The sequence below is a fragment of the Lytechinus variegatus genome, chromosome 1, assembly GCF_018143015.1.
Source record: "Lytechinus variegatus isolate NC3 chromosome 1, Lvar_3.0, whole genome shotgun sequence".
NCBI classification, from domain to species: Eukaryota; Metazoa; Echinodermata; class Echinoidea; order Temnopleuroida; family Toxopneustidae; genus Lytechinus; species Lytechinus variegatus.
The window spans coordinates 80,363,874-80,388,144 of NC_054740.1; the positions used below are offsets into that span (position 1 = coordinate 80,363,874).

Consider the following 24,271-nt stretch of genomic DNA (forward strand, 5'->3'; position numbering starts at 1 on the left):
GTCAAAAAAATGACAAGGAATTTTTCCAAAGTTAACACCTTTTGGGCAAGGTTCATGAACTAAATGTTGGATTTATAAGAAGGCAATGAAGGTTTTAGGGACTGGTTTCACATGATACAAGTCTATCAATTGTCAAAGACCAGTTATATAAAAATATGTGATAATGTTATGATAATACGAGATAGTGAGCCATGACCTTATGTGTTTAGTAAAATGTGGTCACTGATGAATCACAATTTCCCATCACCAACCAAATATTCACAATATCATAGAGGGCTTGACATTCTCATCTTCTTTTCAGTGAAGAACAGATTATTTTTCCTTGGAATAAATTCCATTAACTACATTTCTGTTTTTGACACCATCCCATACACTGGGTGATATCAAGTTTGGTGTTGACAGTGGGTGTTGATTCAGTTTTACACCCGTGATAGCACTGAAATTTATAATGAAGCTGGTGCTAGGACTTAACTTCCGATGGTGTGAGTTGTTTGACTTGTGTAATGCCATAAACAGTGTTAGTGCTATGCTTCGCAGTATGAATCATGATCTTAGCACCAATTTTAACACCCCAGACTTAAAATTACACACTGTGTGTTGAATGGACATGAACCAAAAATCATTATGGATAGGATCATTTAAGGTGTGATAACATTTCAATTATAGCCTGTTAACTTTTCTACCCCCCCCCCCCCCCCCTGAACAACAGCCAAACCCAGAGTGCCCAAGGAACCCAAAGAACCAAAAGCACCTAAAGCACCCCGAAAACCCAGACAGCCAAAGGCCCCTGGGAGCGTGAAGGGTAAGAAGGGGGCCAAGAAATCCAAGCGTAACCCTTGGTCAGATGAATCTGAAGAAGAGCCGATGGATGATATCACCAGCGGTGATGCCGCCCTCGCTGCTAAACTGGCCGCACAGGGGGACAGGGGACCTAGAAGGGCTGCTGGTAGGTATCTTGTTGATTATTACAGATTTACAGTGTACTGAACACATGGTATGATCATGGGTTACAGCATGAAGATGGCTTCAAACAAGAAAGGGGCGCAGATTGCACCCCCCCCCCCTCCCCTGTATGATAAACAATTGGTGATTGATTGGTGGAGATTTTTTACCTGATTGCTAAGAAAGCATGAATGCTTGTCAGCAAACAACCAGAGGACCTATAAAATTAGTATATCAATTAGTCAATGCTAAAGTAATCATACATTCATGAATCTCGGCTAAAACACAATCAGCAGTGTAATTTGACATGAAATAATTGGATGGGTTTTTGTCCAACATGCAATGATGAGCTTAGAGCTAGGTTTGTGATTAAGATGCTCTGTTTGACATGGACAACTGTTAGTACGGTAAAATTTAATGGAATCCTATACCCAGGCATTCATATATTTTATTCAAACTCCTTGAAATATACAAGGTATTGTACCAAGTTCCGTTTTAGCCGAGAATTGTGCCACTTTATGTTTGATGATCTGGTACTAACATGACTCCTTGTCCTTTTTTCATCCTAGCATCGGCCAAGAAGAAATACACTTACAGTGACGAAGAAGAGAGCGACGAGAGCGGGGACTCCTACATCACCGCTGCTGCACGGCGAGAGGAAGTCACTTACCATGATGAGAATGATCTGGATGACGTCACCATGTCCCAACCCCCGGAGATGTCTAATGACTTCTCCGATAATGACATGGAGAACAACAGCGATGCATCCTTTGATGCGGCCCCAAAGAAACCCAAGAAGAAACCCGCTCCAAAGAAACCTGCTCAAAAGAAACCAGCGACTAAGAAACCTGCCAATGCCAAGAAAACCTCCAAACCTGTGAAGTCGTCAAAATATGTAGAAGTTGATAGTGATGCTAGCGATGGCATGTTGAAAGGTATGTTGAATAATAGGGCTGGATAATGTGACAATAATATAAAAACAGATAGATTTGCCGAAGCCAAATCTCTTAAGACCACAGAATTATGTTTAACTGAACTGAAATTCGACTTAGAAGGGACAAATAACATATTTAGCATTTAATTTGGCCTGATAAATAGATGAAACTTGGTCAACTTTTGTCCTATGGTAGGTTGACTTATGCAGACTTGTATTGTATTATGACTTTAACCGTAAAAGTTCAATGAGTAAAATATGATGGGCCCTCAATATGCAACGTCTCATGATGTTATGAAACGGGAGATTTTATATGTCTTAGAAAACAATATCTCACCGAAACTGCTCTAGCCAGTGATGAAACAGATTTTGCTGATCCACTTCTCCAAGATTAAAGTAATGAGCCACATAGGTGTCTGTCAACCTTTAGTTCCTAATCAACTCTCTATTCATTGCACATGATAACTTCATTATGCTGAAGGAGATGAATCGCATGCGAACATTGCATATTATTCTCCGGAGAGGTCATATCGCCCTATTGTGATATATCAGTTGGTCATAAACCAAATTTTCATTATCATAATTTGCGGTTTGTGTGTTTTCTTCTATCAGATGAATCAAGTGACCGGCTATCCATTAACAGTGATTCAGATGCATCACCTGTACCAAAGCCCAAGGCAAAGCCTGCATCCAAGCCCAAAAAAGGTATTGCCCACATATTTTTCTTTCAGTGGTGTGGTAATGTTAAATATTGGGTCCATAGCCCTGCAGGGCTACCAATGAATGCTTTATTGTGTAAAGACAAGACCTCGTAGGGTTCGTTTCATATGACCCATAACTCATTCAAACACTAACACATCCTCCTTGCATGAATAATGATGACAGTATCAGAAGTATATTTATAAAAACTCATAAACTATGAATTTCACTCTTCAGTTGTAGATCATATCTGGATATCAATCTTTTCTTTCAAAACCCTCATGTTTTTGGTTTTATATCAATTCATCTTTATAAATTATATATTGATTATGTTCTAGAAACATTGATCTAAAAAAAAATCATTAATTCAAGCATGGCAACCCCCTTTTCTGCAATGACCCTTCCACAGTAAACTGCGAGCACTAGAGTTCCATGTTAGTTGTTACCCTACATGAATACTTCAGAAAGGGCATTTGTGCCAATATCAAACACTGTCTTACGGTCTCAAGAAAAGCAAAGTGACGTTTCATCTGTTAAGAAAATATGATGCTGAAAAGACAACTAGCTTCTGCTTGATGTACCCCCTGTATCATTACAGCCAATGCAGTTACATTGAATGTACTATGGGCTATGAGCATACCACCCATGTATAGACCCTGATGCTGCCAAGGTTTTGACATTTGCCATATCAAATTTTGCAACAGTATTGATAGTTTTGATCGATACTGATCAATCATCAATTTCTTTACATCAATTGTTGTCCCTTTTGTCCCTTTTGAGATATTAGTCAATTTTTGTCATTTGCTCTGCTACGTTCTTTTATTTTTTGGTTTGGAATGACATGTTCATAATCGCCCATCTTCTTACACCACAGAAACAAAGACAACAATGAGCAACGCCCTGAAGAGAATGAACGCACCGAAGAGGAAAAAGGCATCAGATTCAGACTCGGATTCAGGTAGGAAACATCATTCTCTAACTGATTATACTTCCTTATATAGGGCATAACACTGTTGCTAATACGTATTCCATTTCCTCGAGATTTATGTATGATTTTCAAACTATGTAATCTGGAGGGTATTTCACCAAGATTTAAAGGACAAGTCCACCCCAACAAAATGTCGATTTGAATAAAAAGAGAAAAATCCAACGAGCACAAAATTTCATCGAATTCGGATGTAAAATACGAAAGTTATGACATTTTAAAGTTTCACTTAATTTCACATAATACTTATATGCACATCTTGGTCAGTATGCAAAATGAGGGAACTGATGACATCACTCACTTTTTCTTTTGTATTCTATTATATGAAATATTCTAATTTTCTCATTGTCCTGTGAAACGAGGTTTTATTTCTCCCTGAACAAGTGGAATTACGATTTTTTAACATTATATAGTTCAGTCAAGTTGGTCCTTATTGTCAAATCTGTAAAAATTGAAATATTGTATAATTCAAACAATAAAAAACAAAAGAAATAGTGAGTGAGGGACATCATCGATTCTCTCATTTGCATGTGACTAAATTGTGCATATAACTATTTTGAGAAAAATAAGCGAAAATGTCATAACTTTCTTATCTTACATGTACGTCCGATTTTGATGAAATTTTCAGCATTATGCTTGTCTCATTTTTCTCTGTTGATTCAAATCAACATTTTTATGAGGTGGACTTGACCTTTAAGTGTGACTTAGAGTTGCATTTAAATTTCAGTAGCATGTGGTATAACGCATAACCGCATTGGTCAGATCATGTGCAAGCTACCGTGTATCCATCTATTAGACCATGGGGTGTTTCACAAAGATTTAAGTATGACTTAAGTCGCACTTAAATGCAGACGCGTACAAGATATGCAACACGCGATCTTATTGATAGATACGCATTGATGCGCATCCTCTTGAGACGATCTGACCAATGCGGTCAAACCTTTCATACCGTACGCAACCCGGTATTTAAGTGTGACTCTAAGTCATACTTAAATCTTTGTGAAACACCCCTCATGTGTTAAATATGATGTGTGTGTTGTTTTTAAAGCATGACTCTCAAGTCAAACCCCCAGGCATGTCGCCAACTTGCCTTGGTCTTGTTGCTTCTTGCAGCCATTTCCTCAGTGCATGCTGTTGGCAAAGGTACCCTCAACACCCAATCATCAATTTACTCTTTCTACTGGCTCGGGAATCATTTCATGAAATGACTCATCTGACATTTCATTCGAAGAGTCCTGTTTTAGGCGACAATCAAAATAATGATGACGTGTCAGATCTGACAACTTGTCAGATGACAAATCGTGATGAAATACTCCTAAGGAATCAGTAATGATTTTCATGACTGTACCTGTATCCAATCAGAGATCCAGATTCTTATTGCAGGGGTTTTAATTCAATGTTTCATTACAAAAAGTGTATCAGGGGCACTATTTGAAGCTGTAGACTTGCTTAGCAGGGGTAATATAGGAGCTCCTTGAGCACCTATCAAGGTGGATATGTGCTCTATACAAATGCCCTATATTATTATTATTATTATCGTGATAATCATTAAAAACAAATGAATAACATACATTTCTGAATTTACAACAACTTTACTCTATCATATACAGTTTATACGATAAAGGTATATTCAAGGATAGGGCTGCCATCTCATGAAAAAGCATTGAATACGAAACACTAGAAATGATTCCCTTTGTGTTTTTCTTCCAGATCCTCCCAAACCAAAGAGCAAGTATGTGGACTCAGATTCCGATGATGATTTTGGAATGTCTAAAGCTCCTCCAAAGAAACTTCCCAAAGCAGAGGTTAGTTATCTTTTACTTATTAACCAGCCAGTACACCCAGTAATTCCAAAGTAATGGTTTGTTGCCTGTACATGCAGAACAGGGGAACATTTAGCACTGTGTTACAATTAATGAAAATTTTTATGTTGTCAATTAACCTAACTCCCAACAAAAATTGGAATATGTGATTAAATTTACTTCAGCTGGAAGTAAAAAATTAATGTGAAAAGTCAGTACATTGTGATATATGTAAAAATTTGTAGAGCAATGAAATTCCATGTATTATACAAATTTTGTAAACTGCGCGCAAGCCAGACTTAAGTCTGGTAGGCGGCTGACCCAAATAGATTTAAGCAAAATGCTTAGCCCAAAAATGCAACTGAATACCAAAGAGAGTGAAGTATTGTACTTAAGCAAAATACTGAGTAAAATACTTTAAATATCAATTAAATACCAGCTTAGGTCAACCAAGTAATTAAACCTTTTTCTTTTCTCATTTTTGTTTTAATTGCAGCCTAAAAATCAAGCATTGAAGAAGACTCATTCGTGGCTTTATGGCTCTGATGATGACGACAAGGACGATGACATCAAAGTCGAGACGAAGAAGACAGGAAACGGTACCATGTCTTCTGCAAGAGGTAGTATAGGACGATCCAAGACGTCAATGAAGTATACATACTCAGATTCAGAAGATGATTAGTTGCCCAATCACCTTGACTTTCATAATCCTTAGTTTTGTGATAGCTTGTTGTTCAAAAAATAGTCTTGTCATTCTGAGATCAGGGTGTCGTAACACAAACCTCAGTGATTGATCGCAGATGCTTATTTTAACAATTAATAAGTTTGATTACTATATGTAATCAGTCCTAAATAAACTGTATGATCAATTGTAAAGCTTTGTGTAAAAGTTACAAGGATCTACAGTATCTCCCTGCTGAAAATACACTTTGAGTGTTGAGATATTTCAGATCCCCCGAGGCTGCCTCATTTGTTTTGAAGGTAGTGCCTCATGAAATCTGTGGATGAGATTTTGTGTTCACTGACTTGATTCAAACGTATGAGCTGTTCCTGCAGTAATGGCAATCCTTGCTGATTCCTGTGTTCAGAACTGCAGGCAGTTCACACTCCATATGGCCTTGTCTGTAGCTTTTGCAAGAACGCACTACATGCAAGTTTCTATGTCTGGAGAATCGTCCATACTCGGTATACTGAAATGCTCAGATCAGTGCAATGACCATTTAAACACAATGTCTCATAATTAGTCACATCCAGGGCTAATGACTTAGCCTTTATATGTGTCTGTTCTATTTTTATATGGACAAAAATAATGCATACCTAATAATAGGTACTTTTTAACAACATCCATTCATCATTATTTATTTACACTCATTAATATGCTGGAAACTTTCCTCTAATTGTTGTGTGTAGGTGATTAAACCTACTTTTGAACCAGTTTATCAACCAATTTTAGTGATAGACAATTTTTTATTTGCTTTTTTATCAGATTGTTTGATAAACTAGATTTTGATATGAAACTTGTATTCTTACTTCATATGGAAGTATCCTCAATAAAGTTTGATCAGCCATGATGTGAAATGATATTCCTCAATGGATTGATGAGATTCCAAGTCACTTCCACTGAAATTTGTAGTGATTATTGGACAGAAAAGTTTAGAATTTCATTTAAAAATTCCCTTTATTCATTTATCCAAATGATACAACAATCTTTTGTGATAATGTATCTTTAAGGTTATGTAATTTGCAACAGTAGTGCAGGACATTGCCACAATGATTGATAATGGAATATAAGAAAGAATTCCTATCTTTCTCTGTCATGTCCATTTTAATCTATGTCCCTGTCTCTCCCCGTCTCTCTTTGTATGTCTCCTAAGTATGTCTTGTCTCTTCTATATTCCTATCCCAATTCAATTTTTTTACTGTTTTATTTCTCTAACCACCGTTACCATTTTACCAGTGTGTAAATATTATAAAAATGTGTAAATATGAATGTTGATGTAGGTAAAAAGGTATTTGGTTGTGACAATGAGCTGTATATATATATATGCATTTTTTTTTTACAAAGCAAAGTGGGGCTTTTGTGTGCATTCCACTATTTCTTGCCCATTACACTGTTCATAATAGTATTTTGATGGAATTTCCTTTATAACCACATTTTGATAATCATTAAAAATGCATTTTATTGAAATATTAAGATTTTAATATTTTTAAAAGGATATCAAGAGATGACCTTTCAATTTTGCATAAACAATATCAACTTGTTTTACTGTGTAATTGTCTTACAATATTTATGTACTGCTCTAAATTATTTGCGCATTATTATTTAAGATAGTACAGGATAGTGCAATTGCATTCCTTTGTAGTATTTCATATTACCGGTAAATATTGCTGATCTCGCTTTCAATTTCAGTAACAATTTTATTCAGTTTTTGTGCACATCACTTTAGATACGTAGTCTTTTTATATAACCAAATTAGTGAGCTTTACTCAACCTTTGTGTTTAAACTCTGCCAGTTTTATTTGGTTCAGTTGGTAGAGCGTCCTTCTCACAACCGGGAGGTCGGGGTTCAAGCCCCGGCCGCATCAGACCAAAAAGACTTTAAAAGTTGAGTTGCCGCAACCCTGTTTGGCATTCAACCATTAAGGGGATAGAGCCTCGTCGATCTGGCGCTGCATAGTGGCTGCCGGGCCCACGATCAATCGGGCAGAGCATATTTTCAGAGTATTTCATGTCTATTTCAAACTGTAGAATATGGATTTTCATTTTTTTTTAATTGCTTCCTGTGAGCACTACTACTGGTTAGTAGCCGATAATGATAATTTTATTGCAGGGAATGATTTTAATTTCGAAAAAAATTTTGTTAGCAGTTTGGGTTGTTCAAGAAGTGATTTTAACCAATTCTGTAAGGTCCCCTGTAAGAACTTGCTATGCAATACATTGAGAGTAGCAGTCATATAAAAAATATAGAAAGCGAAGATTTGATGCACACAAAAAATTATTCCCTGCTAATTCATGCATGATAAATGAAGGGGGGATACCTGCCGGATAATATAGTGTTTTACGTTGAGCTATTTATGCTCTTACAGATTTATTTCATATCCTATATCAACATACTGTCATCTTGAATTGCAGTAGATAAAATCAAGATGTGGTTTGCAATGCTCATTAATAGTGAAAGCTCATTTTTTTTTTCATTGTATTTTTTAAATGTGGTATTTTCTGTACCTTTGAATTTAAGATTATTGTGAATGATGAAAATATGGCAAGGAATAATATTTTTGTATTTGCGAGTTTTATCAATGTCTTCTTAAAGTATAAATCTTAAAATTTCTCATGTATTCAGTTGCAGATTGATTCTGAAATCAACATTGAATTATTTCATCACATATTTAGATTGGCCTTTGAATTCATGGACAGGTTAAAGCATTTATTTGATAGAGGCAGGAATTTTGTGAATGTAATATTTGATACATGAGGCTGCCGTTTGTGGACCAGTCTGCCTAAATACTGACTAAATATTAAATACTGTGTTCTGTTATCCATGTATGTGGGTTGCAAGGGCCAACATTTATTTATTACCAATGGTCAGAACAGGGACCTTTTGTGTTGCATGCAAACTTTAACACATCTGAATGTTAAAAACTCTATGTTGTTCATACTTTTGATGAAATCTGTGCCCCATTCTTGTATTTATACACATCTCGAAACAAAGATTTTGCATTTGTAATGCCCACTGTGTGAGAATTGCTTGTTTATATGAATGTCAAGATATGAAGCGGGAGTCAGAATCCTTAAAACTGAAATGATACATTCGTAAGATAAGCATATCAGCAAGTGAAACATGAAAGGAACTACTCGTATATCAATAGAGGAAGGGGTGGAGAAAGGCTAGAGTAGGAGGAAGTGAGAAAGGGAGGGGGGGGGGGCGAGGAAGGGGAGGGGAGAGAAGCAGGAAAGAGAGAGGAATGAAAAGGAAATCGAGGGACGACGGAAGCCACAGAGAGGGAGAGAGAGAGTGGGGTTAACAAAACAGGTGAGGGGAGGGGACGCTTCAACAGGGAGGGGGGATGAAAGTCAGCGAAAAAAGGCAAAGAGGTGAATGAAGTTTGATATTGACTACTACAACTACCAACTAAAGACAAAGGTATATCTATTTTTCAAAATACTGTATATGGTTTTATTATCAAGACTTTCAACATGAATACAAAAATAACAGATCAAACACAAAATGGTGAAACTTAGACTATATAATTCTTCTAAATCTAAAGGACAAGACTACAAATTACAAAGAAAACAGTTCCTAAATATGTATCTATTGATCAGCCTTAAGTGGAATAAAAGTTGAGAGGTATCAGTGAAACAATTTGCACGGTTCTACAGTATAATATACCCATACGACATTTCATCCATAATGCGTAACGTTTGAAGTGGGCCCAAATGAGAAATACATACATGTTAATTGTGAACTCTGATTAATATTGGTGCGACATTTACTGGTACAATTTTAATGATGTGGTTCCTCATATTCAGAGAAAAATTATTTCTAAATTTTTCATTTTTTTAAGAGTTTATGATTGGCACCCATCTGAAAGTGAGAAAGAATGTAGCTTCACTTATGAGATGTTTCAAATATCATTGATCCCCCATCAAATAAAAAACATACAAATTAAGTTTGACGCAAATGCACCTAAACTTATTCATAGGACAAGTGTTATGTTAGATAACTTTAAAGGGTATTCTAGTCAATGCAGAAAAAAGTGAGATATTTGCAGGAATAAAAGTTCAATAATCAAGGAGTCTAAAACAGATTTCCATTAATAAGCAAGCTGAGGTTTCTTCACTGTTCTTATCAGTACATCAAGTAACCAAGACAAGATTATTAGTATAAAGACTGTACAAAATAACTGAATATAATGAATCATTTGAATACAGCACTATGATTTGAAGAGAAATGTAACAAGAACTCAAAGTATAAGGTGACATTTTGAAACTACAATACAAACAAAGGTTACAAGAAGATCAAGAACACATTGATTACGATGACAATTTTAACACAACCTACTTGCTTCTCAAGGTATCTAGAATTCACCCAATAAATCAACAAAGAAGCACAGACCTGGAATCACAGAAAAACACAAATAACAATAAAAAGGCACTTTCATATAAAGCACAACTGAGCTCACGTTACAATAAAATAAATACTTCTGTCCAACAATATTCATCTGCTCGATATGACGGAAATCATTGTGTCATATATAATGGTATGGTACTCATACATTTCATGCTAAATAATGTTTCTTTAACCCATATAAAGGGAAAATGAATTATTTTTTATCAATGTTAAAGTAAGAGGCAAAGCACCATTGAGCCATTCACCTTCATTAAATAAGCCACATTGCCAAGAAGAAGAATATTCATAAATATCAAGATTTCTTTCTGGTCTGAAAACTTGTGAACTTGATTGAATATGAAGTACCATTTATACAAGAAGGGGGAAAAGAGAAACTATTTTGAAATGTGAATATCACTCAAACTTTTACTGACTTTCCACTGAAATGTGATGAAAATGCACTTTACTTGGAGAAAACAAAATCTTTAGCATTTTTATCGGAAAATATCAAAATGCTTTATAGACTATCAATATCACTTACATGTATCTTGATTTCATTTCATCTTGACTTCAGATGCTACTGATAAAATTCCACATGAAAGAAATGATATAATATTTTATAGAATGCATCGATAAATGAAATAACTGAAGACATGTTGATGACAAGAATCGATGGGCACGAGTCAAAATGTTTCACGACCAATAACTTCACCGTTAATACTACGACTGTTTTGCTATTTTGGAAACCATTAGACTGTAAAGCAAGGAAAAAAAAGAAGGGGGAAAGATTTGCTCATATTTTACTGCAAATTCCCATTTCACATCTTTATGTCCAAGGAACAACCCTCTTATGCCTAAATTGTGTCTGGAATTATTTTAACTTTGCTGTTACTACCAGTGTTATAAGACTGTAGTAGTTTCTTTCTTGGCTCTGAAAACTAACTTTGAATAATTAGAATAGAAAAAAACTAACTAGAATCATTGATATTTAAGAGCCAATAAATAAAGATTTTTTTTTATTTTACTGGTAGTTTACAACCGAATGAAAATACTTTTGATGAAATATTTGCAGTAAGGACAATCCATGGATGTAAAGATGAAAATGTGAATATTCAACCTGTTGTGTGCAAAACCTACATGGAATGTTTTAAAAAATAGGACTAGCTGAAGTAAAACAAATCAAATTTTTAATTGCTGATTTTTTTTTGAAGTCTCATATTGATATTGTTAACACAATTCTGGTACAATTCACTGTGACACATTCCAACATGATCTGAGCAATGTCTTATAAACAGTTGTGATTCAAAATCAAACTCAATTAGGTCTCTATTCTTATCTTCTATTAGAGGTCAGCCTGTTTGATTTGAATCTATAGCAACTATGTGTAAGATGAGACCTATATGAAATATATGGTCCTCTTACTCAAGCTGTAGAACTGCACGTGTATTTTCACCTGTTCCTGCTAATAGTAGAGCAACAGAACTCCCGACCACAACAGCAACAGCCTTGTCTTTCAAATTAGCCATGACCATACGGAATGAGTTATGGACTACGAAGTCGGTCACCAGAGTTTCAAGAAGACTTCCATCCTCAAGGGAATGCTTGTTGACCGTCACTACATTCGGACGAGAAGCCTTTTGGGAAGCGATGTACAGAAAATCACTCTTGTGACATGCCAAAGCCAGATACAGAGTGTTCTCTTCAGCGATTACAAAATTCTGCGTACCATCATCGCGTAGCCTCTGAGAGTGAACTCCCTGTCGATCATGGTCTATGAAGATGGCATTCTGGAACTTATCGAATCGCAGGAAGCGAACGCCACCAACATAGGATGCAGTCAGCGAACTCACAAGATTTCCTTCAATGTCCATGAACATGATACATTGATCATGGAAATTCTGATCTGCTACTACGATTAGGTCTTGCCCATCACTTGGGCAAGAAGTTACAGAGACCCACTTACCATTAAATCCATGCAACAGGACACTAGATTCACCTACAATTTTGAAGATTTCCTTCTTATTATTTTGGTACACTATGGTGCTGCCAGCAACCACAGTCAAGTCCCGAACCACATCACCATGAACAAGGTTGGGGCCATCTTGGAGTTCATCTTCAAGAGGAGGCATATCTTTGATCCCATTCCAAGTATCAGCAATCAACATTTTGCCATCATCTAGGAACATCAGCTGTGAAATGGATTCATATGTTTCGTCATAGCGATGTGAAACCCAGCGTGGTACGACTTCAAATCGTCCCAGGGTACTGCTATTGCACAATGCATCAAGGTATAGCTTACTTGGGATAAATTGTAACCCATAATCATTCAAGGCATCACTGAGAGCCGAATTGGGAGTCACTGGCTGGGAGTCGATGGCTTTTAGTAGATCCTTCATCTTGTTTGCTATGCTACCTTGTTTCTTTACCACCAGTGCATCACTCAATGATTCCTGCAAAGTTTGCCATTCTGTCACTACAGCTTGCAGACTGTCCTCAAGATTTAAACACTTGTTCTGCTTTTCTTCCATCTCTTCCTCCATCCTCCCCATAACTGCACCAAGGTAAGCCAGTAGCTCCTCTTTCTTGTCCTCAACCTTGGAGATTACCATCTCAGCTTTCTGACGAACCTCTGCTATAAGTTTCTGGAGGGCTTCGGTAGCATTCTCTCGGATCATGTTGACTTCATGGTGAGTTGTTTGAATGGCAATGCTCTCATTGCTGCATTGGTCGATCAGTCCCTGCATCAGAGCCTGGACACTGGATGCCTTCCTGTGCAGGGGGATGGTGGTCTTTCTGTCATGGCTGCACAGACGGCAGCAGAGCTTATCACACTGAATACAATAGAATTTGGCTGGGACCCAACAATGTACTTCACAGTTTTGATCGGCATCAGGTCCAGACACAGTTCTGTGATGAGAATGGTGCTTAGTACTCTGAACACACTCCAGGCATAGATGCTCCTTGCAGTGGTGGCAAAAATATGTGGCATCTAGCTTGCGCTTCTTACAAGTTTGGCATCGCTTGGCTTCTTGTCCCTGAGAATCTCCACTGGCATCTGAAAAAAAAAATGTCAACAAAAATCTGATCATTAAGGAAACCATACAATTTATGTCCCTTCTCTGTGTGATGTCAATTTGCAGGAATCATGTTATGTAAGGTTTGTTATTTTGAATGGAAGCATTAATAAGGAGAGACTTGAAAATGTTATATCAACAATTTAAATTAGGAAACATTTAGTCAACATAAATATTCAGCAATATTTGAGAGTAGAACAGTAAATAATGAATGAATTTACATATGATACAGCAGGCAATAGATACAATAATATTAGTTTTTTTTCTCTGAGACACTCTAGCTGCATGTTGTCAAGGGTATCAACTCTTAAAGTAGTCCATCCCAATAAAAAAAAATGATTGGAATAGAAAGAGAAAAATCATACAAGCATAATGCTGAAAACTTCAAAATCGGATGTCAAAATTAGAAAGTTACAACATATTGAAATTATTTTTCACAAAACAGCCTTATACACAACACAGATATGCTGAAAGTTGATGATGTCACACACTCATTATTATACAGTATTTATACAATATTTTATTTTTTTGCCCATTTGATAAGAAAACTCAGCAGCTAAGTGTGTGCATTTCTGATCTGGCAATGGCAGAGGCATACGTTCTTAATTGTGTACAGTCAAGAGTTGATCCATTGTGCTAATCTACATGTATTTCCTTTTTTAAAGTATACAGTGCGTATCAAAAAAAAGTTTACACTTTGAAAAAGCCCTGGGAATTAAAAAATATACAACATGTGGGTAATTTTTTCTCATATAATCTTTGGCTTGGGTCTCATCTATCTAATGAAAGTAAAAGTTTTGACAGAATGTTACACTTGAGTGAGCACTGTCTATTTTTGTAAAGCTCGCAGAAATCTGTTTGCGCAGAAATGCTCGTTTTCACGCAGTGTCAAGGGGAAAGGGCGAAATAAAACTTACCCTGCGACACATTTTTCCTACATTTCCCTTGCACTTTTAGTCAATTAAGATAAAACAGACACATTCGAGCATTTTTAAACAAATTTGCCACCCAAATTGAAATTTCAACACTTAGTAAGCACAACTTTTACCCTTTTTGTGCCAGCTGGATCTGAGGACATAACTGAATCTAAACAAAAGTTTACATCAGACATCTCCAGCACTTTTTCACTAAGTTTTTGTTATTTAAAGTGGGTTGACATTTAATTTTTAATTTAATACTTGTTTCTCCACACTTTTCCCAAGCTTGACAATGATTAACAAAATGAAAATAAAGCCTAATTCATTTTATGTAAATCACAGCTCAGTGTAAATGAAATATCGTCTTGATGGCCTTGGTGTGTGGGCGAGTGGGGCGGGGCGCGATGCACTCTTTGAAGTTAAAAAAGGTCAAAGATATCTTAAAATCAATTTTACTTGCTAAATTCTACGTGTTCTTCATGAAAAAGGTTTACTTTTATTCGCATAGCATTTCAAAAGTAAGTGGTGCTCACTCAAGCGGAAATATTTTTCGATAGTTATATCGTCATTTGCTTAGATGGATCTGTACCAATGTTAAAATGTGGAAAAATCTTCAGGATATTACAAATTTATAATTTTACAGGGTTTTTTCAAAGTGTAAACTTTTTTTTGATACGCACTGTAGATACTATAGGTGTCAGTCTGAAAATGAGAATCATCCTTGTACTAGGATCTTCCCTATTTAGAATATCTCCACAGGAGGAATCTAGGATAGTTCATTCATCAATCAACTGCAGACACTAAAACATTCAATGTAAACATTTCAGGTTTCATGACAAGCTTGGGAGGATGTAAACTCTTTCAAAAAGAGAAGTTGAGCTGGTGCTTCATTGATGAAACAGAAATAACAGAATACATTGTATATTCTTAGCTTCTTAAAGGGGGAAGTTCACCCTGACAAAAAAATTATTGTAAAAATAGCAGAAAAAATAATGAAAAATATTGCCGAAGGTTTGAGAATAATTCATCAAATAATTAAAAAGTTATTAGAATTTTAATGATTTGATTTGTGACGTCATATGCGAGCAGCATTCCTACATAGTGAATGGTAAAAAATCAATGAAATGTCATTTTCTCAGAAAATTGAAAATGGTTTTCACTGTACCTTTTGTATATCAATAAACAAATCATTTCACACCCGATTATGAATAGAAAACAAAATTAAGTCATCAGGAACCATACAAAATTTGAAATTCATACATTTTATATTACATAACAAATGGGGCAGCTGCTTGTTTATGACGTCACAAATCCAAAAGTTTGAACTCTAACAACCTTCTTACTCTTTAACGGATTTTCCTCAAACCTTCACCAATATTTTCTACTATTTTTTTCTGCTATTTTACAACAAAGTTTTCTTCAGGGTGAACTTCCCCCTTTAATTCTGTAATTGCCATCCAAGCCTGGAAGGGTGAAGTGAAAGCAACTTGTTCTCATAAACAATAACATTCCTGGTATACCAGGATATCATTCTGAAGTCTTGGCTTATTAATTGTAGATATCAATGTAATCTAAGAAAATCCCATCATCAGCATCTCTGTTTTTTCCAAGATGTCTGGTCTAGTGTATAATGATGTCTTTTAGTCATTAGTGTATTTTAGGTCTGTTGGTTTTGTATATATTCACAAAATCCAGAATGGAGTCAATGAATACCTTGAAATTTAATCCTTGAAAATCATCAAAACCAAGCTGTTTTTCTTCTAATAGCCTTATGATGTAACTAGTAAATATTGAAATTTGGCCACACATACGCATATTTTCCAAAACAAAACCCACCATGACTTATGTTCATCTTTTCCTTTAGTCTACCCCTCGTTCTTTTTTCTTTTCCCCCTTTCCTCGCTAGTCGCTTTTCTTTCTTTTCTCTTTTCCCCCTTTCTTTTTTTCCCCCTTTTTCCTTTTTTATGATTATGTCATGTAACACATTTCACAAAAAGACAACCTTCAACTTTGTTTCTGTCTTTGTTTTTATATACCTGGACCATGATTTTTGGTTTTATCCCACACGTCCAGTTTTTCCAGCAAGCTGTTGATTAGCGCATTGCCCTTCAAACCGGCCACTCCTTCCCGCGGTAGACGGGTCACTTCTCGGCAAACTGGGCACGAAATCACATTGGCTGCTTCACGGCCTGACATCACGCAACTTTCAAGACAGTCGAAGCAAAATGTGTGCTGGCAAAACAGACATCTTGCATCGCGAAGCGTGTCCATGCACACAGAACACTCGAACTCTTTTCTCAATGAGCCAATCACATCTAAAGGAGCTGCCATTGCCATGATGATGAATTTCCAACTTCTTTATCTTCCGCCTAATTTTACCATCATAACAATTAGCAAGGTATCGACAAGCATGTGTTCGTATATCGTTGTTTCTTGTTTCGCAGACTCTTTACAGTCGTATTCATTATTTTTATTTTTTCATATTGTCTCTCAAAAGTTTGATATTTATTCGGAAATTTATCTGATGATGATAAAAAAAATACTTTATTAAAAAATATCCATTTAGAGCCGAAGAGAGTATTTCATCTTCAGTATTTTGCTTCAGAACTTCAAAATCGCTCTTATAACGACTTGAAAATTTCTAATCTTTAAATGGACAAAATATTCATAAACAAATCTGTCAATAGACATTGGTAGAGGCGTAGTCTATGCATATCATACCGTTGTCCTATGTGGCGTAGCTCGGACGTTGCTTGCGGGGGGGGGGGGGTTCAACTGCTCACATGTTCCCATAACGAAATAACGCAAGGACGAAGCTGAAATGAAATTGTACGTTATATTCAATAACTTCGTTATTTGTTATCCGATGTAGATGAAATTTTCCGCATTTTGCTCTGTGAATTTTACTTTATTCATTTAGATTTTCATGCCCAGACCAAAAGGTCTTACATGTAATTGATTTAACAAAGTAGTGGCGCAGCTCGTACTTAGTGCTCATTGTTTATAGACTTCCGTATTATAAGGTAAAATATGAAATTCATACTTGAAAATCATGACAGCTTTTGTATTTTAAATGCATAATTCACGCCTTTGCAGTGTGAGATAATGGGGCCTACCCAGTATTAATAACATGCTTTCCCCAAATATCCAAAGCGCTCAAAATTTAACTTACAAACATGCATACACAATGTAAAACATATAAGCAGGGCCAGTGGAACCGGAGGAAGGGGGGGGGGGGCTTCAGCCTCCCCCTCTTCATTCGTGTACAAAAACATAAGACGTAAAAATTAACATCTGATTAACTGTGATTTTTTGCATGGTCAGCCCCTTGGGGCCTCCACTCTTGGCTCACCCCCCCCCCCCACTTTCAAAACCGTTCCAATGCCACTGTAAATGAAGGCAGATGCATGCCAATCAGATGAAAGAAAAAAGGGCCTATTTATGCCTGATTCAATGCTGGGGTCGTCTTATAGGAATGCTCCGGACTGAATATATTGATTAATATCTAAATAAACTGAGTAAAGTTCACAGAGCGAAATGCTGAAAATTTCATCAAAATCGGATAAGAAATAAGGACGTTATTAAACTTCAAAGATTTGCATTATTCCGATGAAACAGTTCAAGGCATGTCTTCATGAAAATTCATCAGGTGGGCTGACGACATCACATTCCCACTTTCCCTTTTCTTATGTTATTGCATGAAATTGTTTAAATTTTTTTCGCACTATGTGGAAATGATGTCTCCGTTATGATGAAATAAGTTGTAGCAAGAAATATCTAATGTTGTTTATTTCTTGGTAGAAAAATTTTGAATTTTGAAGGAACCTAATTGAGAGGGAGGTTGTTTCACATTGTAAAAAATAAAGCTGAATTTTTTTTTAATAGAAAGGCTATATACCCCCTCCTGTAGAATATGGCTCGGTGTAAAAATGGCAGAGGTAAAAATGGAAAGGTAAAAATGGCAAAGGTAAAAATGACAGAGGTAAAAATGGCAGAGGTGAAAATGGCAGAGGTAAAAATGGCAAAGGAATAAACAGCAGCGGTAATAATGACAGATGTATTACTGGCAGAGTTTAAAATGATGAACTTGAGTTGGCATTTCTTGTTTTTTCCTGGACTTACATGCACGACCTTCTCATGTCAAATCGCTCTTCTTATATTCAAATTTGAAGAACACTTTGAATACCAATATTGTACTTATATGTCAGCTTTACTTCTACAACAGACTATGTATTTCGTATGGAGTTTGATAAAGCTTAATTTATCCACCTACTTCGTAAGGACTAAATCAACTGTGCGAGCGCGAAGCGCGCTTTTATTTAAAGTATTTTTTCATATATATATATTATATATATATATATATATTTTTGTTTTTTTTATTCAGAAAAAAAATGGTATAAACCATACCACCCGTAACTGCTCCGACGGCCCTGCTTAAATGTACATGTTGTCGTGAATTTTTTGTTGATTTTCATGCTGTCTGATTAGCTGATATGTAGTTATTGATTAAATTGTCGAAAACGTACAAATTCCCAAGTCTTGAACCAAACTATACTAAGCGCGCGTGCGCGTACTTTTTGTCAGAAAATTTGCATATTAGAACCGGCGGTGAGGAGAGGTCGGATGAGCTGCTGGTGATGACTTAATCATATATGGATATCTAAGACCATTTTGGCATTTGGTAATTATTTTTTCTGCAAAAGTACCTATGTAAGTAGTAAGTCAGACTTTTTGTAGAAAGTAAATCACTGTTAGACGACTTACTTTGACGATTTCCTTTTTTATTTTTTCTTGATTGAACGCGACGACCGACGCTAGCTATAAATTATAGTATAATACTACACGCTACTATACGGCCACCTTAGCATCCGCGACGACTGTAGACTGCGTAGAGGGGGAAAAACTGCACTGCCTTGTTGAGTGGGTTGCTGTGTTCTCCGAACACTGAACTGCCAACGGCGCTCGGAGCTCGGCCGGTTCGCACCGGCTGGTGCGAAGCTGCATGAGCTGGAATAACCGTCGTTGCTGGGGATTTATTCAACAATTTCAGACATTTTACTATAAATTATCCCGTTCACCAAAATGCAGAGACTGAAGCTTTAAAGTTTTGGTCTACTGCAATCTGCATATAATCATGAGCGCCAATTGAAGTTTTGAACTTTAATTTAATCAATTACCGGTAGGCCTAGTAAACTAAGGAAGTTCACCATGATTCTAAGTTGGTTTTAATTAAAACAGAAAAAGGGAAATTTAGTGTCATAAATCAATGGGTGATTTCAAATACGGTGTTGAAATCTGGTGTTGGTGTTGTGACAACACCAACACTAGCCACAACACCGTTAACCCAGCAAACTCCCACCCGCCACGCGGACGGGAGCCCAGGATCGTACGTGCAATTTGGCATACTCACCTGACAAGCGTGAAGTATGGTCAAAATAATTCTCAGAATAAATAGTTAAAACAGAAATCAAGCACTTACCACGATAATATGGATGGTCTAACGAGTGGCAGTTTTTCTGACATCTGGGCACAGACTGGAACCTCAAAAAACGAAAAGTTCTCTCCTTCTACCCCCGTCTCGATCGGCCATTTTGTTACAATTCATAACAAAAATGGCCAATCGAGTTCCCTGGGTTACAACACCGTCAGACCTAGACAGCTGGCGGCCGTCTGTTTCGAGGAGTTTTTAACATTTTTTTTTTCATTTCTCGTACACAGACGGCTCGCTATCGTGCATCCACCATTAGGGGACTTGCAATGCAAAATCCCCTGTCGGGGCTCTTTAATTTTTATCTTTAATGAATAAATTTTTTTGAAAATATACGCTACCAAAATGCAAATTTATATTCCCTCTTGGCATTATTGCCAAAAAACAGAGAAAAATTAAGTTAAAAGGAACAAAAAACAGTGACTTACCATGGCTGTTGCGCAAATTCACTTCCCGTTGTTTTATCCAATCTTAAGTACATAAACATACATGTATGGCCATTGAGTCCCCGTACAGATCGCGCTAGAACTTCGGTCTCTGTATTTGGTGAGTGAAGCCAACGGAGTTCAGCTAAACAACCAACATAACAGAGACCGAAGCTTTTGGTCTACGTCAGACCAATTTCAATTGACTAAAAGTGCAAGGGAAATGTATGAGAAATATTTCGCATGGTAAGTCTGATTTCACCTTTTCCCCTTGACAGTTCTGTCTCGGATAGTTTTCTTTATGAATCTATGCTGACCATTGTCGGCACACTTTGGATACAATCTCAGAAGCACTTGTTCGGGGGAGCGATCGCCTTTCTGGAGGAGATTGAGAGTAAAAAACAGGCAAATAAGATTATGAACAATTCTCAATGCCTCCCACTCATGGTTCTTCCATTTGGAAACTGCCGAAGACTGCCCCAAGCTGCGGAGCAGCTTCGCTGCAGCTTTACGCAACAGTAAGCCACGGTGGCCCAAGAAGAGCGAGCGAAAAATGTTACAATGTGAACCCGGTGTTTACTTGTATTGGTCAGAAACAGAACGGACAGGTCCAAATCAACTTCTGCAGGATCGAGTCGTGGTAGATCAAGCATTATAGCTGCAGGATCCAGGTCAACACGCCTAGAAACAAATGATGGGTCCAAATAAACCTGTGCAAGATCTTTCACATCATGATAGATCCCGGCGCTGCGTAGGATTGATCCAGGTCAAAACATCTGGAGACGGAACTGACCAGTCAAAATCAACTCCTGCACGTGGCATTAGGTCCGGGAACGGCATGGAGAACTAATATGATCTTCATTTCTACTGGTTGCTACAGAAAACATGTTACTTAGCAACTGGTACTTTGCATGGTGGGGTATACATGGAATAACTGTTTCTGATTAACATATTAATGCTTTAAAATAGAAAAGATGTAGTTCATAGAAATTATAATCATATGAAAAACATACTGAGGAAAGTGCTACCTAGCAACCGTTTCTGTGGTGCTCATTGGGTCTACCTGTGGAAATATTCATCACATGAGGAATCTATGGGTCAGATTTAATTTCTGAGGTATTCTGGGAAAATTATAATGATCTGAACAATGATAAACAATTTGTTGCTATGGAAAGGGTTCCTTAGCAAACGTTGCTATGAATAAGTGGATCAGAACTATTGTGATACAGATGAACATGCTTTAGATTACAATTTATGTGACATATCACTTGTAAAATGTTACTCAAGCCCAATAAAGCTCAGTTACGAAGGTAAAAATATTACCTAGCAACTGTTGCTAAGATTTGGAAATCTCACGTTGGCACTTCCTGCTAAAAAAGTTTAGGATAACTCACCCAACCTTTATGCCAATTTTCATGCTTGTACCATTTTTCTGAACATATTTTTCACTAATCACCTAGACTATAAGGTCAATGGCCAAGATATTGTAAAAATATTACTAAAAAGCAAAAGGTAAACATAATCAAGGTACACATGTAAGTCTTTTTTTATATCTGGCATGAAGAACAAAAAATGGAATTTCGCCTTGTCATTTCATTTTTGAGAACACAACTTAAAATTCATTTATAGTAACGTTTCCGTTCTGTGATTTGGTTTTGCACTGCAAACACCAAAATTGATGCTGTCTCTCTGATTTCTGAAAAAGTTTTCTTTCGTCAATATTAAACAATAAACATTCAACCTGTATTCCAGGTGGGTTTGTCATAAAGCTGTTGGAAAGTTAAGAGCGACTAGTGAACTTTTCTTACTTAATAATTACCTTAATGGTGAAAATCATTTACCACAAGAAAGGATCACCTGGGGCCCCGTAACACAAAGCTTAGCAATCAATCGTAGAACATTTTTCTGTGATTGATTGTATTGACTACAATGTACAATTAATTGTGAAAATCAAGCATACGAATAATCGCTTACCTTTGTGTTATTGGACCCAATTCTTAAAGTCCCTACCAACTTATGGAAAGATTTTGAAACAGCCCCCAGGCGTGCTCCTGTAATCCAAGCTGCCTGCCCTTTGATTCATTACAGTCCTGTTGTTTTGATTTTATTAATTATCTTCATTAATATTGGTTAAAATTGACCATTTCTTGTACCCTCCAACTTCCAAGTCTATTCAGATTGCAGACTAGGGGCTTAGAACAATCTTTTTATCACTATGATTGTTTTAAAAATATACTATGAAATTAAGAGAGTATCACTTATACCAATCATTATTTGAATTCATCATTCCAGACTATTTCATTATCATGCATAACATTAGCATACATCTATGTACATGTATTTTATTATCAAAAGACCTGGGATCAAACTTTGTAAACTCCTAACGAATAACACTATTTTCTTTTTTCTTTATGAATAGATTTAGGTTCTTTGGGTGAAGGATTCCACATGTGACTAGAATAGGTATGTATCACCATATAATTGATTTTTAATCAAAAGTTAAATTGGGTAAATATTGGAATGAATTAAAACCACATTTATAGAAGATCCTAACATCTTATTACACGAATACGGTATTGGGTAAAAAGAAGGAAAAAATGGGGAAAATGCATTTTACCAATGCCTTGCCATTTCCTATGCGTGATTATGTTTATAAATCAGTACTGATGCCTATGATATGAAGTTGAAATTAATGACTTCCATTTTAACAGGGGCTATCGGTTATGGAGGAGTGTAACTTATACTTGAAAATCATCAAATTTGTTGTTCATCAGCTTGTATAGTTCCCATCCCCAAGACACCTTAAAGATGTATTAAAATGAGATGTGGGATAGAAGGCATATTTCAGAACAGAGAGGATTTACTTAGCTTACATTGTAGGTTCTATGCAAAGATTCTATGCTACATTTAAAGGAGAATGAAACCTTTGGAACAAGATAGCTTGTGTGAAAATAGAAAATCAAAGAAACAGATCAACGAAAGTTTGAGAAAAATCGGACAAATAATGAGAAATTTATGAGCATTTGAATATTGTGATCACTAATGCTATGGAGATAGCGAATTGGCAATGCGACAAAGATGTGTGATGTCACTTATGAACAACTCTCCCCTTACTTTAGTATATATTTCACTAGAATTGCCTCTTTTATCACATCTATCCATAAATCATGTGTTCTGTCTACATGAGGGCATGTAATACATATTTTTTAAGCATACATCATGGATTAAGAGTTTGTATCATCATAACAAAAAGCAAAAAGAGACATTTGGGGGTATTTTATAGTCTACCAAAGGGAAAGTTGTTCATCAGTGACATCACACATCCTTGTCGCATTGCCAATGTGAGGACCTCCATAGCATTAGTGATTGCAATATTCAAATGCTCATAACTTTCTCACTATTTGTCCGATTTTTCTCAAACTTTCTTTATTCTTTGATTTTTCTGTTTCTACACAAGCCTATTTGTTCCAAAGGTTTCATACCCCTTTAAGTGCCATGATTTATCGCCCAATAACTCACAAGTTTGTGCAATGACAAATCAAACAGTTATTCATATATACATAGAAAGTAAAATAAGCAATGCTAGCTGACCAACCACTAGGTATGTTATGTAATTGGCAGTAGTCTTGGGGATGAAAGTGAACTGACCAACCAGATGTAAACTGGATTTTATGCCTCTGCTCATTATTTGCTAGGTGGTTTATACTGGATGCATTAAAGTAATGGTCCAGGCTGGATATATTTATATCTCAATAAATAGAGTAAAATTCACAGAGTAAAATCCACAGAGCAAAATGCTGAAAATATGATCAAAATCGGATAACAAATAACAAAGTTATCGAATTTTAAAGATTTGCATTATTCTGATGAAACAGTTCTAAGCATGTCTTCATG

The 24,271-nt window shown here is 36.3% G+C and overlaps 2 protein-coding genes across 2 annotated transcripts in view; one reads left to right on the forward strand and one right to left on the reverse strand.

Annotated features, from left to right (window-relative positions):
• Nucleotides 1-9,090, forward strand: part of LOC121424691 (DNA topoisomerase 2-alpha-like) — a 41,795-nt gene extending 32,705 nt beyond the window's left edge. Inside the window, exons 28-33 of the mRNA XM_041620441.1 lie at nt 710-946; nt 1,512-1,877; nt 2,489-2,581; nt 3,450-3,533; nt 5,271-5,365; nt 5,859-9,090. Of these exons, the coding sequence (XP_041476375.1) occupies nt 710-946; nt 1,512-1,877; nt 2,489-2,581; nt 3,450-3,533; nt 5,271-5,365; nt 5,859-6,044 (1,061 nt within the window). The 3' untranslated portion in view covers nt 6,045-9,090. The remainder of the gene's footprint in view (nt 1-709; nt 947-1,511; nt 1,878-2,488; nt 2,582-3,449; nt 3,534-5,270; nt 5,366-5,858) is intronic.
• A 426-nt stretch (nt 9,091-9,516) lies between these two features.
• Nucleotides 9,517-16,885, reverse strand: LOC121424708 (E3 ubiquitin-protein ligase Midline-1-like). The gene is made up of 2 exons (XM_041620460.1): nt 16,501-16,885; nt 9,517-13,528 (listed from the first exon to the last, which is right to left on the reverse strand). Exons 1-2 carry the CDS (start codon nt 16,799-16,801, stop codon nt 11,892-11,894), a joined length of 1,938 nt encoding a protein of 645 aa, XP_041476394.1. The 5' UTR covers nt 16,802-16,885; the 3' UTR covers nt 9,517-11,891.
• Between the last annotated feature and the right edge of the window lie 7,386 nt (nt 16,886-24,271).

Excerpts from the sequence above, each read along its gene's own strand:
- LOC121424708 (XM_041620460.1), bottom strand. The coding sequence starts at position 16,801 with ATGGCAATGGCAGCTCCTTTAGATGTGATTGGCTCATTGAGAAAAGAG. Across the intron at positions 13,529-16,500 it reads AACCAAAAATCATGGTCCAG|ATGCCAGTGGAGATTCTCAG; the intron begins GTATATAAAAAC and ends TTTTTTTTTCAG.